This window comes from Notothenia rossii (assembly GCF_949606895.1).
Source record: "Notothenia rossii genome assembly, chromosome: 8".
NCBI classification, from domain to species: Eukaryota; Metazoa; Chordata; class Actinopteri; order Perciformes; family Nototheniidae; genus Notothenia; species Notothenia rossii.
In genome coordinates, this window is record NC_136906.1 from 75,367,564 (window position 1) to 75,382,873 (window position 15,310).

Below are 15,310 nucleotides of genomic sequence, written 5' to 3' on the forward strand. Positions count from 1 at the left end.
ATTCACAAAATGGCGATATCCGATTGAGGCGTGTGGGAAATGCAGATATTATTCCATTTGTAACTCATGGCCTCTTGACTGTTAACGGTCAGCTCTGTGTCTTGTATTGAGCAAGGTTGATCTTGTTTATTACCATAAAAATAATAACTGGGAGGCCACAGATTTGCCAAACGTGCAAAATGCTGTCAAAGGGGGTGCATGTAAAAAAAGGGCAAATATCAGGGGGGGTGCTTCATGACTATTCACAGTCGGATGTGAAGAGTAATATTACTGGAAAATATATTTGTATTAACCATGTAAAGGTTTAAAATGTAACCGTCTATCTTTTTCAAATGAAGGCAAAACCGGAATATGGTAACAGAGTTTATGGCATTTCAAAGGAGAGCTTTTGTTCGCTGAGAATTGATCATGCAGTGTTGATGGATTGATGAAGTAGACGTGTTTTTTTCAATGCAAACTGTGTGTCTGCAGGAGGACAGCCCTCAGGTCCAACACCAGCACACGTCGCCTCGTGAACGCAGAGCGATCCGAGACAACATCTACAGGAACAAGCGCTGCCGCATGGAAACCTGCTTCGACTTTGCTCGCTGCCAGACGGGCTTCAGGGTTTACATCTACCCTCCGCAGAGAGGGGACGAGATCTCCGAGACCTACCAGAAGATCCTGTCGTCCATCGAGGAGTCTCGCTTCCACACCACAGACCCCTCGAGGGCCTGTCTCTTCATCCTGGCCGTGGACACGTTGGACAGGGACCAGCTCTCGGCTCAGTTTGTCCAGAACGTCAGGCTCCGAATCCAGAGCCTGCCCACGTGGAACGATGGCAGGAACCACCTCATATTCAACCTGTACTCTGGCACCTGGCCGGACTACACAGAGGACCTGGGCTTCGAGGTGGGCCAGGCCATGTTGGCCAAGGCCAGCGCAGATGTGGTCAACTTCAGAGCCAACTTTGATATCTCCATCCCTCTATTCTCCAAGGAGCACCCGCTAAAAGGAGGGGGCATGGGTTATCTGACGCTCAACGATGCACCGCCTTCCAGGAAGTACCTGCTGGTTTTCAAAGGGAAGCGATACCTGACTGGCATCGGTTCTGAGACGAGGAACGCTCTGTATCACATCCACAACGGGGAAGATATCATTCTGCTGACCACATGCAAACATGGCAAGGACTGGGAGAAACACAAGGACTCTCGCTGCAACAGAGATAATGAAGAATACTCAAAGTAAGTCACGCTTTTTGATCTCTTTCCCTTGATTTCGCTGGGTTTGCTTTTATCTGTCTGAAACGACAGCAGTGCTTTGAAGTTCAATATATTAAGGGGATTTATTTGTGTCTCAAAATAGCCATTTCTATTCTCCTGCTAGTTTTGGAAGTTCTTACTCCTTAACTGCAGAAGTCCTTTTGGTTGTTGACATTGTCAGTGCATTTGGTGTCTGCAGACAGCCTGCTTGTTATCAGATATTATCGCTGAGGCAGTTATCTCATTATCACCTCTGTTTTGCTGTCGGTTATTTCAAATGCAGTGTTTGTTGCACATCATTACAGCTCCTCGTGTCTAGGGATGGGCATGTTAATGTCTTAATCATTACAAATCTTTGTTGGTTGGCTGAAAACTCTCCCGCTGGAATGTGTTGTGGACGAGCCGCCTCTTCTTTATTTGAATGAAACAGGTCGGATGCTTTCACGTTCATATTTCACAATTGTCTAGGCGGGTTTAGCTTCACTGTTGCTGAGCTCCTGAGACAAATTCCTACGAAGTGTGTGTGTGTGTGTGTGTGTGTGTGTGTGTGTGTGTGTGTGTGTGTGTGTGTGTGTGTGTGTGTGTGTGTGTGTGTGTGTGTGTGTGTGTGTGTGTGTGTGTGTGTGTGTGTGTGTGTGTGTGTGTGTGTGTGTGTGTGTGTGTGTGTGTGTGTGTGTGTGTGTGTGTGTGTGTGTGTGTGTGTGTGTGTGTGTGTGTGTGTGTGTGTGTGTGAAAAGTGTTGAAGTGAAGGAAAGTTTTGTCAGCTCAGCAGTTGGTCTCTAGAGCAAAGTGATCTGAGCCGAGAAGAAGATTTCACCTTTTGGAATTTTTAGCGAGAGCTGACGGCTCAAAGACAAAACACCACGGCACGGGGAGTAAATGGGAATAACATTCTCAACTTCTCCTGCTTTTTCCTGGAAATCTCAGCCCAAGAGTCATCTGATGCATACTTACGTTTAGAAGTTGCAGAAACCCTGAGGAGACCCAGTGTGAATCCTGCTAACTGAACTTCAGCAGGGAGCATCTGCAATGGGACGAAGTGTCGTTGTTTTGGCTTGGGATTTTACACAGTCTGTGTCTGTATGTACATTGTTGTGCATTTTATAATTTCTGGACATCTCCAAAAAAAAGACTGGAGTCAGGAGAGCATGATTTCAGGAGCTTACAATACAACCTCTTTATGTTAGCACATCATTCACTTATTGAATCGTCAACATTATTTCTCTTACTTTGTTTATTTAGGTTATTCAATCGTTCTCTTTTGCTTTCTTCAGCTGGGGTGTTCAGTTCTGGTGTCTCTATGTTTTTGCAGTTCTTGGAAAGCCAGCAGTTAAAGTACACAATGGTGTGAAGTGAAGTTTTCATGAGAGGACACCTCAGGGAGAACCTGATGTTTACTTAACACAGCTCAATACAAGATAAGATACACATTCAAATACGGGTTGTTTGAGAATGAATAGTGAAGTCCAACCATCGTTGGATAGATTCCAAGGGTTGGAGACGTCTGGCAATCCAAGGCTTTCCGAAGAAATTGGTTAATTACTGTTTTGTTTTTTTTAAACTACAGTAACCCTCCAATTGTAAGTGAAATATTAGAACAGATGATCAATATCTAACTCCCTTTAACTTGATGCAGGCTGTATTGTGAGTGATTCAGTCCCTTCTACTTTCTCCTTATATAAACACAGAAAATAATTAATATGTTTTTGATTCACTAAAAATGGAAACAAATCATTGAGAGAAACCCGGCAGTCACTTTCTGCCAATAATTAACAACAAAGTTTGAGGAAATATCACATTCAAGTTTTTGCCAAATGTATTTTGGTACTCTTTTTTTAGCTATGAGTCCGATCCTCTGCTGTTCCTGTGATTTGGATTCAAACACCTTTTAATTTAAAGTCAGCAGTGTAACTCAAGGTTTTATTCCCAATGTGTAAAACATCTGTCCTCTCTGTGACTGCAGTATATTTCTGTAAGGATTGTAATCACTGGTGCATCTGTTTACTTTATTTGCTCCACAGGCCAGTATATTTTATCTGTAGCAGCTCACATGCGTCACAAGTCTCCAATATGCGATTTACTGATACAACAATAAAAACAGGAAAGCAAGGCAAGTTTATTTATATAGCACCTTTCAACACACATTCAAGGTGCTTTACAAAAAATGAAAGACATTCAGAAAAAGGCATTTAAAAACACTCATTAAAAATAAAAGATAATAAAAGAAACATTAAAAGAAAAGTTACAGTGCGGTTTAAGATATGAGTAGTTCACACAGAAGTTCCACTTTACTGATGCCTTTCTTCTTTAAGGTTTCTCCGAACATGAGCTGTGTACGCTTGTATGGCACATACGTCCCGAGTAGCACACACAAAGAAAACCAGCCAGGACAAAGTCCCCAGACACTGGCTGTTTCTCAATCTCGAGGAAACTGGCTTCCAAGCCAATATTTCAAGGATGCTACGTCATCGAGTGCCGCCGAAGGACTGTTCCAATGTCCAGCATACTTGGAATTCCACCGAGGCCGCGTCCTTGGTTTGGGGGTAATTTCGAGGCTGCACATGGGTAAACTACGCGTCCTTCAAATCCCCACAATGCTTTGCGCACGGACCAATTTCCCCAAATCTGTGGCGGAAAATGTAAGGCGGGGCCTCTCATATGACGCACACCTGCACACTTGCTAGCCTGTTCCACTCTTCGTTTTCCGAATGCCAGGAAGGATTCTTGCCTAGCTTCTGGAGGAAGTGACTCGGAAGACATGTGCTACCAAGCAAGCATCCTCGCGATTGAGAAACGGCCACTGATTCCCTGGGGTTACTAGCCCCAAATGTTCGCTAACCAAAAACACAACCGCTCAGTTTCAATTAAAAGCAGCGACAAAAAGAAAAGTCTTCAGCCTGGATTTAAAAGTAGTCAGAGTTGCAGCGGACCTGCAGGTTTCTGGGAGTTTGTTCCAGATATTTGGAGCATAATAACTGAACGCTGCTTCTCCGTGTTTAGTTCTGACTCTGGGGACAGAAAGCTGACCCGTCCCTGAAGACCTGAGAGATGTGGATGGTTTATAGTTTAGCAGGAGGTCAGAAATGTATTTTGGGCCTAAACCATTCAAAGCTTTATAAACCAGCAGCAGTATTTTTGAAATCTATTCTTTGACACACAGGAAGCTGAATTTATGATCCTGTGTTCTTCAGAAACATCAGCTTGCCTCTCAAATCACTTTATTCGAGGGCATTTTATTTCTTATTTTCTATTTATCTGTATATGTTGTTGTTGTTGTGTAGTAGGAGGGTTGTTGCTGTTGATGTCTGCCTGACTATATAACGGCAAATTGTCGGTATATAAACAGGATGTTGAAGTACATAAAAGTGTTCTCTGTTTGAATGAATGTGGCTGGTAACCCCGGTGGTTTTATGAGCTCTTAGAAGCAGCTTTTATGGTGAGGAAATATAAATGGACTTGGTTTCAGTAGAATATAAAAGTATTAATGTAAAAGGTGCTTGAAAAGGACGAATTATCTCAGACAAAACACAAAGAGTGATAATCAATGGAGAACATTAATGAGTGCTGAGAGCCTCCTTCACTGAACAAACACTGCATTAGTCTTTCTCTGTCTCAGTCCGGCATGATATCCAATAACAAAAGCAAAAAGCTTATTATGATGGTGGCATTGAGTTTTTTCCTCAGCAGAGATTTAATTTGTCTCTTTCTTTGTTCTCTTGTTATCATTTGTCGTCGAGTGACATGTTTCTATGAACCTGAAACACTTTTTATATTAATGATTTCTGGAGCTGATTGAAAGCAGTAATTGATTTGGTGTCCGTAGATTATTTAGTTGTGATTTAAAAAAAGGAAGTCAGATTAGAAAAGTACAATTTGAGCAAAAAACAATAGACAGAAGAGCTGCAACAATAGGTCAACCAATCAATAAGTCAATTGACAGAAAAAGAAGTGACTGCTAATCAATTAACAAGTCATTTGAAAGAAAAGGCACATTCCAGCCTCTCAAATTAGATTTCCTCTCTCTCTCTGTTTGTATTGCATCATATTTAAGTGAATATACAGTATGTTGTAGATCGACAAAGCACGAAACAAAGACTTCGGATGATTAATCTGGCAAAAAATCGATCTTATTAATGTATATATTTTTTTTTTATAGCTGAAACTGACTTGAACCATTATTTATTTTTTATCCACAGGCATTATTTTATTCCACTTTATGTATTTGTATCTTTATGTTAATATAGTTTAGCTATAGCATAGTTGTTTCCGAAGAACATCTCATGTGCATTAAACAATAAAGCCTTTAAAACCTTTCTGAATCCTAATAATAATAATTCCTTACATTTATTATAGCGCTTTTCCAGATGCTCAAAGAGCTTTACAAATACACATTACACATGTAACGGTCATGTACTGTGGACGATACAGGAGCAAATTCAGGTGAAGTGTCTTGCCAAGGACACAACAGCTTTACAGACGCAGCGGCGGGTTTCGAACTGATGTTCCCCAACGCTGATGATCAACGCACAGCCCACTGCGCCACTCCGCCCATCTTCACACCTCGAAGTCATCAAGGCGCTTTACAAGTACAGATTACACACATATCATACATCTAACGGTCACGTACTGGAGGCGTGTGGCGCAGGAGCAAGTTCGGATGAAGTGTTTTGCCCAAGGACACAACGGCCTGACGCAGTGGTGGCGGGTTTCGAACTGGAGTTCCCAAACGCCTTGCGCTAATGATCAACGCACAGCCCACTGCGCCACTCCGCCCCCAAATAGTAATAATAATAATAAACAACATACTTATAACTTTAGGGCGTTGCCAGAAATCATAAATATGAAATAAATACTAAAACCTTTATAGTGAAAACCGTGTGGGATTTCAGGGAAGGTCATTAGGGTCACATGTGAAAGCGATTTTTTGAGAGAAAAGTCAGAAAAAAGTTCTGACATTTCTCAAAATTCAGAAATGTTTTCTCAGAATTCAGACTTTTTTTTCTAAGACTAAAACATTTCCTCCTATGTAGAATTTAAATGATTTCCTTCCTCTTAGATTATTCCACCTCTGTATAACTGGTTTATGTTATTACTCTACTCTACTTGCTCTCATACTCATTAAGCACATCACTGAGAGACACAAGCTTCACCTGTCGTCTCAGTTTAACGCTCTTGAATGCTGAGGTTGTGACGGAGAAAGTCTTCCTGTCTGTTTGAAGCTGTCTGCTCTGGTGTTTTACACTCAGCATTACATCAATACAGAGGGAGGGGGGGTCCTTCACAGCAAGCCTCCCTGATGGGAACACAAACCGACGAGGATCTCGAAGCCTCGGGCGGTCGATAATTGCTCTCCAATTGAATTAAGCTGTGTATGAAGGCGATGGATAGAGATCTCACCTCCCACTGAGCGGATTGAAGCCAGGCTGTTTTTACTGTACGTAGATAACAGCCGGCTTCGTCAATAAAGAAGTGTCTCTCCAAAGACTGTTGGATACCGAGGGCTCAATTTACAGAGTGGCTTAATTCAGATCGCTGTCACGTCTTTCATGATGGTCAAACAAGAAGAGAGTAGAAGATGGTCAGATGTGATGAGAGGTGTCTGTCCATAAACAACTTCCTCTCTTCCGCTCTGCTCATCAACCGCCTCCTTCTTTCTCTGTGGGGTCTTGACGCTAATTATAATCCTTGAGAAAATGTTGAAACAGACGCCGCTTCACTACCGTTGGGTTTTAAGCATTGAAATGTGGCTACGTTTTCCATAAAGTCATGAATGCCTTTTTAACATTTTACAGGGAAACTTGGTACATTTTTATCAAAGCAATTCAACTTACATTTTATCGGTTGATATGTTGGACAGTGTTGAAGAGGACTGTACTTAATTATATTAAATCTCAGACTAAATCTCAGAGCATGTTTTCACTGTTTGACAGCTTTTTCTACTTTTTAGATCACACATTTCACACCCTTGCTGTCAAGTTAAAGCTACAAATGTGTATTTTGAATGTAATTTCTTTTTTTGTTCTTATGGACTCAGATATGAAGTGTTTATTGGTCGACAAGCATTTTCCCTATTTTTAGGTTAAAAAAATATTTTAAAAGAGATAAAAACCGGGCTGTTATTTCGACCTTTAAGTGAAATGTAGGCCAGCAACAAAGCTAAAAACATGTGATGATCTTATAGAATATGAACTACTAATATATTGAACTATATTGCTAGATATATTGAACTATATAAAAAGAGTAAATTAGACAATTAACCCAACAATACATATCTACAGCAGTGAAATACAGCATGCACATCAATGCTTGCATACGCTTATATTAATCCAACAACACCATACATTAAAGTACAAATCCTGACGAGGTAATATTTTACTGCATAATAACTACTTTTCATACTTCAAATACTTTTACTTATAGAAGTATTTCCGTTGTTATTTTTTTAACTTAGGTGAAGGATCTGAATACTTCTCCTAGTGATGCGAGCAAGCACTTGTTTATTGATATTTCCCCACTCTGTCATCATTTCACAAATGTGTCTCCATCACTAATTGTCTCATAATAAGCAAAGTAAAGACATTGAATGCATTAGTTATAATGCGCTGCTTCTAATTGGATGCCTCTCAGACTGCATGAGGATGCTCAGATGGAAACACAGCTGCTGTCACATCTGGGAGGGTTCGGCAGCTGCACAATTCAATATGTATGACGGGAGAGAAGAGGCTGACAGTATTCATTAAAATGTCAGCTGTGGTCATGTGGGTGGCCACGCTGTGTGTGTGTAGTCCAGTAAGTGCAGAGTGTGTGTGAATGTGTGTGTTATCAGTTATGTCTTCCCGGCCTTGTTGTTAGATGCTCTATTAAAACACATCAAAAGTAGATGTTCTCTTTACATGTTACTTATCTCCCTCACTGCCAATCCTCTTCTCTTCGTCTCTTTCATTCTTCTCCTCTCCTCCTTTATTCCCTTATCTCTCCTCGCCCTCCCTCTTCCTTTCTTTCCCCCGTTGTCCAACAAGCAAAACTGAACCGTGGCAAAGCTTTTCCTGCTGTTTCAGAGCATCTTTCATTCAAGTCATGATGGAGAGCACCGTGAGGAATAATAAGAGCCTCTGCCAGTTTTAGAGAGAAGAAGAAAGAGAAATTCAGGACGTTTAAACACTTTGATGTGTGGCCAAACAGCCTATTAAAGGAAGGTGTATTAAGGGGTTTCTGATTGGGATGCTGAATATATTAAGTACTGCATTATCTCCTAGTTACACAATATATTTATTGATTTCTTTCTTTTTCAGATAAATGTATTTTTTTGTTGTTGATATCCTTACCTGAATCCAGTACAATGTGTTACTTTGAGCTATGTGATTTAAAGGGGCCCTACTATCTCAGTTTCAGGTTCCTATTTGTATGTAGTGTCTCTACTGGGACATGTCTCCATGCTTTAATGTTCAAAAAGCTCTTTATTTTGCTCATACTGCCTGTGCTGCAGCACATCTTTTCCCCCTCTGTCTGAAACCAGAGCCCGGTCTGCTCTGTCGTGATTGTCCCGCCCCTTAACGTTTTACCTACAACAATGTTTCTCAAACTTTTTCATACCAAGGACCACTTAACCAACAAAAAAACACTTGCGGACCACCTAAGTCCACAAATATCCAAAAATACATTTTTTTTTACAATTTCTAGAACAGATTACAAATCGCCTGAAAATGGTACCAACAGGTGGCAACATGTGTGACGAAGGTGTTGCGCTGGGCTATATCATGCAATTGAAAGTTAAACTTAACCTCGCTCCATTGCGGAGATATGTCCGCGAGAGTGCGGAAAACTTACATTTATTTATTTATTTCAAATATGAAATTTTACCAATATACTCACGGACCACTAGGGGGCACTCACGGAGCCCCAGTGGTCCGCGGACCACACTTTGAGAAGCACAATGTGCTGGAGGGCCAATCGAAGTGCCAGTGTTACATAGTGATGTCACTATGTTACGGAAGTAAATGAAGGAGTCCAATGGAAGCTTTTCAGGCAGGGAATAACAGTATAACATGGGGGTAACTTGGGTATATAATGCGTGCCATGCAGGTGTAACAATGGTGGTGTAATACGGATGCATTAATGTGTACTATGGGAATAATAACAGTGCAATATGGGTTGAAATAACTGTGTAATTAAGGTGAAATCTTGGCGTACACTAGCTGTTACTTGGTTGTAATATTGGTCTAAACACAGTGTAATGTGGGTGTAATATTGCTGTAACATGGGTAAAATAAGGGTGTAATACGGATGTCATAGGGGTGTAGTGATGCTTTAGTATGTCCCGCCACTTAGCCTGTCATGTACAATGTGTTGGAATAGAAGTACGAGTGTGAAATAGGGATGTCACAGTGTTTCGGAACTAAACAAAGTAGTTCAATGGAGGCGTTTGCAGACCATTTACATGCACTAAAACTTATATAACACACTACAGGAAAGGGAAATCTCCAAAAAGCACAGTAGGGCCTCTTTAAAGCAATTTCAGCCCAGAGTTACTTTAGTGAAACACTTTGGGTTTTGTATGCAGGTTTATCTGACATTTGAAGTCTCATTTCCAACAGCACTGGGTTACAGAATTTAGTTGAGAACCTTTTTTTGGCCACAGCTTAAAGCAGGGATGGTCATATGAAGGTCATCAGGATTTATAAATGACAGTCGTCATATACTGTGTATAAAGATGAAAGTAGTTGTATTGTGTGTGTTTGTCCAGCTGATTCCTTACAGGACCTTTAAGAGTTTCTTTGGGCCCATTGAGCTTCCTGCTGATCTGCCAGCGGATGAACTCATCAATACATCGAAGGTTTCTGCCAAGGCTGGTTGGAGGGTAAAAGGAAGCTCTATTGATCGTGTTTGACTTGGACCACGCCGGCCAATCAGCAGATGAATAGAGGTTAACGGTTAATGGTTCTGTGAAAGCCAAACATAGATTGGCATTTAGCGCGATAAGACCTTGGCATTTATTCCCGCTGAACCTCTGTCTGTCTTAACGGGAAAAATAAGTTAATGTATCAAAGGGAAGGCAGTCGCTGTGAAAATCACAAACCCGGATCTTAAACATTTGTCAGATTGATTCAATAGACTTCTCAGCTCCAAACTGCAGAGTAAAAATTGAAGTGTTAATTCAATAAATCCAAAGCAGCAGTTTGTGAAACTCATATACGCCATTTCAACTTCTCACTTTCAAGCACTAGTTTTAACTTTCTGGCTCGAGGAAATCAGCTGGCAAAATGCCCTCAACTCGAGATGCACCTTCTCACAAGTTTTACCTTGTCCTGCTACTATCATCAGCCAACTGTGTCTTCTAGGAATTAAATCTAGGTCTTTTTTTTATGAATTTTGCAACAGAAAGTACTATTTGAAGGAAATGTAATGCTCCTTGAATAATGTTTTTTTTTTTTAAATCAAACATATTGAGGTTTTCGTTTTTAATGGGTTTATCAGCCAAATCGTTAAACCCAAACCAATTCTCAGCAATGTTATTATTTTTCTTTTCTCATTGGAACTACAATATGACTTTTTGAATGAAAAGCCAAAGATTCTGCTCATTGTTTTGTTACTGTGTGTATCTTTAAGTTGAAAGCACGCTGTTTTTTTTCAAGCCAAAGCTTGGCACATAACAGCAGACCGACAGGTTAGTGAACATATTTAGCAGCTAAAGAGCCCAATATCTTTTTTTTCAGGGGTTGGTACGGACCAATAAATGCATTATTTGACTTTGATTTGCGTTTTGAGTCTCGATGATTTCTAATGTTGCTCAATGGATGTGTGTGTATAAGTATCACAAATGTTTCCATATCAACTTAAAAATCACCCACAATCCCCCATGACCTCCAGGCAACCATTTGGTTTTTCCTTTAAATCGGGGAAAAGTTCAAAATACATTGTTAAAAGCTGGAAAACATAAACCTTTTGAATGCTTCCTTGAAATGGACTTTTCTCTGTAACTTTGCTTCTTCGTTTCAAAAATCTAATCTTGCATTTTGAATCCTTTCCCCCGAAAAACCAAAAAACCAGTAATTGCCCATTCCTCACCAGACCTGTTTGACAGTCACACAGCGGAGGAACAATCTCTTTGTCTGGGAAAACATCAGAATGTGAAGCTCGGCTGTCTATCTGTGGAAAGGATGTCATTTTCTGCAGCCGTATGAAGTGTCAGCAGCCTCCTCACACATCCGCACATCTCATGCTGTCCTCGTGTACCCAGAAAACAAGCCAGCGGGGACACAATTCAACTCAATTACTGCTTTTTCCTGCCCCTCCACTGCCGGCTCATTTCCACCTCTCTGCCTACCACACTCTAATTTCTCTTTTGTCGCACTCTCCCTTTCTTTCTTCCTCTCTATCCATTTGTTAGCGGAGAGCTGACGATCAGTTGAGTTGAAGTAAAGGTGTGCGGGTCGTTCAGGGATGTTTGCCATCCATCTGTTGCTTAGAGAGTCACAGAGGAAGGAATTAGAGAGGCGGGAAAGTAGTGGGAACACTGTGTGGCAGGATGGATTGCAAAGTGAATCCATCACATACTCACTCACCACGCTGCTTAGAAAGAAAAGGACAGAGAGGTTTTATCTGAGAGAAACAGGGAAGTGTTGTTCTTGTCCCACTTTTAAATGGCTGCATGTGAACTTGCTCATTTTTGTTTTGACACACGGAAATTGGTTGAAAGACTTTACTTGGACTTGAGTCTTTTGACTTGAAAATACTTGATACCTCCCGCCAAGCCGGAAGATTAAAGTGCGCCACACATCCTTTTATTTCCTGAGTAAACCACACATTAACGATATTCATTACCAGCACGTCGGCACCTAATTTCCCAGATCTGCTTTGTTTGACTTGAAAGCATCATGTTGACGGAGAAAACCGTTGAAAACTAATGTTACGTCTCTGAGCTCCAGTCTATAACAATTATTATCTGCTTGCACGTAGGGCTGCTCAATTAATCGTATTTTAATCGCGATTACGATTATGGCTTGCAACGATTACGAAAACAACGTAATCGAAATAAAACTATTAATTTTTTATTAATATTCTAACTTTTTTTTTTTTATAATTTTTTTTTTTTTTTTTTTTCAGTTGAATTATACTTAAAGTTCAGGGTAATCAACTGTCAAAAACATACTGTTCACATTTTTTTTCTCCGATAAATTTATGTTTTCAAAATCAATGAATAATCGCATTTAATAATCACAATTACAATTATTGACCCAAATAATCGAGATTATGATTTTTGCCATAATCGAGCAGCCCTACTTGCACCTGAAAACTGTGCAGTGGCCAACGACAAACAAATAACAATATGCAAAATTGTCAAATTGAAATTGGAAATGACCTTTTTTAAGACTGAAAACTAAACGTGAAGGACTTGATAATGAATTTGGGACCTGCAAAACATTCACTTGGATCCACCTTTAGGGACAAAGATGAAATTAAGTGAAACAATTTTTTGATGGTGGTGGTTACGTTTAAAATAAACAATTGTGTGAGTAGCAAATAAGAGACAAAATCATCCCTTACGACGATTGAATACAACACATCTTTTCAAATAAATGAGTCCATAATATGAGTGGTACAGATATTCATATTTACCTATTTCCTAACTGTTTCAAACCATTAAATGTCACTTTGTTTGTCAACCTTAACCCTCCTGTTGTCTTCGGGTCAAATTTGACCGATTTACTACTTTCATCAATCATAACTTTTTTGTTTTACATTCAACTGCATTAAGGCTTTATGATATCCTTCACAGTAGACATTTGAACATATACAATGGCTGATCACCACTTTCATTGGATTTTGGATGATTTAGTCAACTTTGTAACACCCATGGTGTTCCCGGCCATAAAGAAAAGGAATTAGTAACCATCCGGATCAGATAAAACACACACACACACACACACACACACACACACACACACACACACACACACACACACACACACACACACACACACACTCACACACTCACACACTCACACACTCACACACTCACACACTCACACACACAATGCACTCACCAGAGAGAGTTGATGGTCTCTTTGCAATTAATTTGTTTTAACAGCTATATTTATTCTTCATGCCTTTTGATTTGAATTCTGTAAAACATCGATGCTGTAACCCCCCCCCCCCCACACACACACTTTGCTCACATGTCCTTGTGAAAAACAATAACTTACGACTATAGCTCCAGAGGTCAAATTAAACTGACCTCTACATCTTTTATTTTTGCCTTATTTCATCTTTCTTTGTACAGCTGTTGTTCAACGATCAGTATTTGCTGACCATAAAGCAGTGATTCATAAAAACACTAAATCAACAATAAAATAACAACAAACATGTAGTATCCAACAAACCTGCTGCTTGGAACATCATTTGGACTTGGATAAGGGCACACACGCACACGCACGTGCACACACGCACATACACATGCACGCGCACACACATACACACACACGCACACACACGCGAAATGGGATCTTCTTAATTAAAGGAGCGTAGCTTGTAAACCAGGACAATCTAAGCGGCACGATGTTAATTTGGCATTAAATCGCCACATGCAGCTGTTCCTTGTTAATGCTGACTAACACACACGTATTTAAATATACAATATGTTTACACACACACACACACACACACACACACACACACACACACACACACACACACACACACACACACACACACACACACACACACACACACACACACACACACACACACACACACACACACACACACACACACACACACACACACACACACACACTCAGCACCATGTGCCGCAGGGAGGCGACTGTTTAATAGTTTCAGTATCGCCCCCATAAGCTCTTCTCGCTCCATAACTCTGTCAGCAGGGATTTACAGCTCATTGGCTCTCATTATGAAAATGGGATATTACACTTGAAACCCCCCCCGGCTGTTCCTGGCCTCTGAACTTCTGCAGAGTCATGACTTAGAGACGGAGGGAAACTCAGCTGCAGCCTCCTCATCCTGTCCGGAGAGGAGGAGACACAGTTCAGCACCATTGTTATTCTGGAAAGAGATGAACATTAAGTAGGATACTAACATGAGGACAGGGTCTTTGGGGACTGAAAATGGGGTTCACCTGATTAATAGAAGAAGAGCAGGGGCGGACTGGCCATCTGGACGTTCGGGACGAATCCCGACGGGCCGGTACTGAAGTGGGCCGGTCGGACGATGTGAGCCGGTCGGATAAGTCACTAGCGTCCGTCCCCCCCCCAACGTCGACAATTTATTAGCGGTATTTACTTGGGATACCGAGGTGGGTTGGCGGTACCGAAGTGGGCCGGTCGAGAGTCCCGGGCTGATATGTAGTCCCAGTCCGCCCCTGAGAAGAAGCAAGGGGTGGTCTCTCTACATATGCAGGGTCATGTAAAGGACAAGGAAGCTTTATTTAATCAAATTTACCGAATCATTACTTTGTAGTACGTACTGACTGACGGGCTATGAAGAAGCGTATATAGCTGTAGGAGGAATTTGAGAAAGGTGTTGTAGTCATTTTGGGAATATATTATGTCATGAAACTCTATTGTATTTCATCATGTCCGCTGTGACTTCATTAAGGAGCAATATTTAAACATTTTACCTATTTTTTAAAGTCAAGGTTTTGATATTTAAAGGACAGATTTTGGAAGGAACATGACTTAAATTACTTAATCTTACATTCCGAGATTATGCTGAATACCAAACTGAATAGTTGCAGAGCTATTATAAAACATAGCTCTGCAACTATTAATCATTTCCATTATGGATTCATCTGCAGACGGTTTTATAGATTCATTGTTCGGTCCATAAATTCCCAGAAAATAAAAGATATCGACAACTTCTGCAATTCCTCATTTGTCTGGCCACTTGCAAATATGATTTAAAGAAATACTATATTAGACAAAGGAAAGGAGTTTTCACGTCTTCATACTTTAGAGGTTGAAGCAAATATTTGGCTTAATGTTTGCAGTGAGGGATCCATGCTAACCATACATGTTTGACTCAGGCCCGGACACACCAAGCCGGTTTTGGCCGTC

At 40.7% G+C, this 15,310-nt stretch overlaps 1 protein-coding gene across 1 annotated transcript in view; it reads left to right on the forward strand.

The window, feature by feature from the left end:
* LOC307016392 (exostosin-1) overlaps nucleotides 1-15,310 on the forward strand; it is a 431,895-nt gene that overhangs the window by 2,331 nt on the left and 414,254 nt on the right. The window contains exon 3 of the mRNA XM_079645497.1: nucleotides 472-1,223. Within this exon, the coding sequence (XP_079501623.1) occupies nucleotides 472-1,223 (752 nt within the window). The remainder of the gene's footprint in view (nucleotides 1-471; nucleotides 1,224-15,310) is intronic.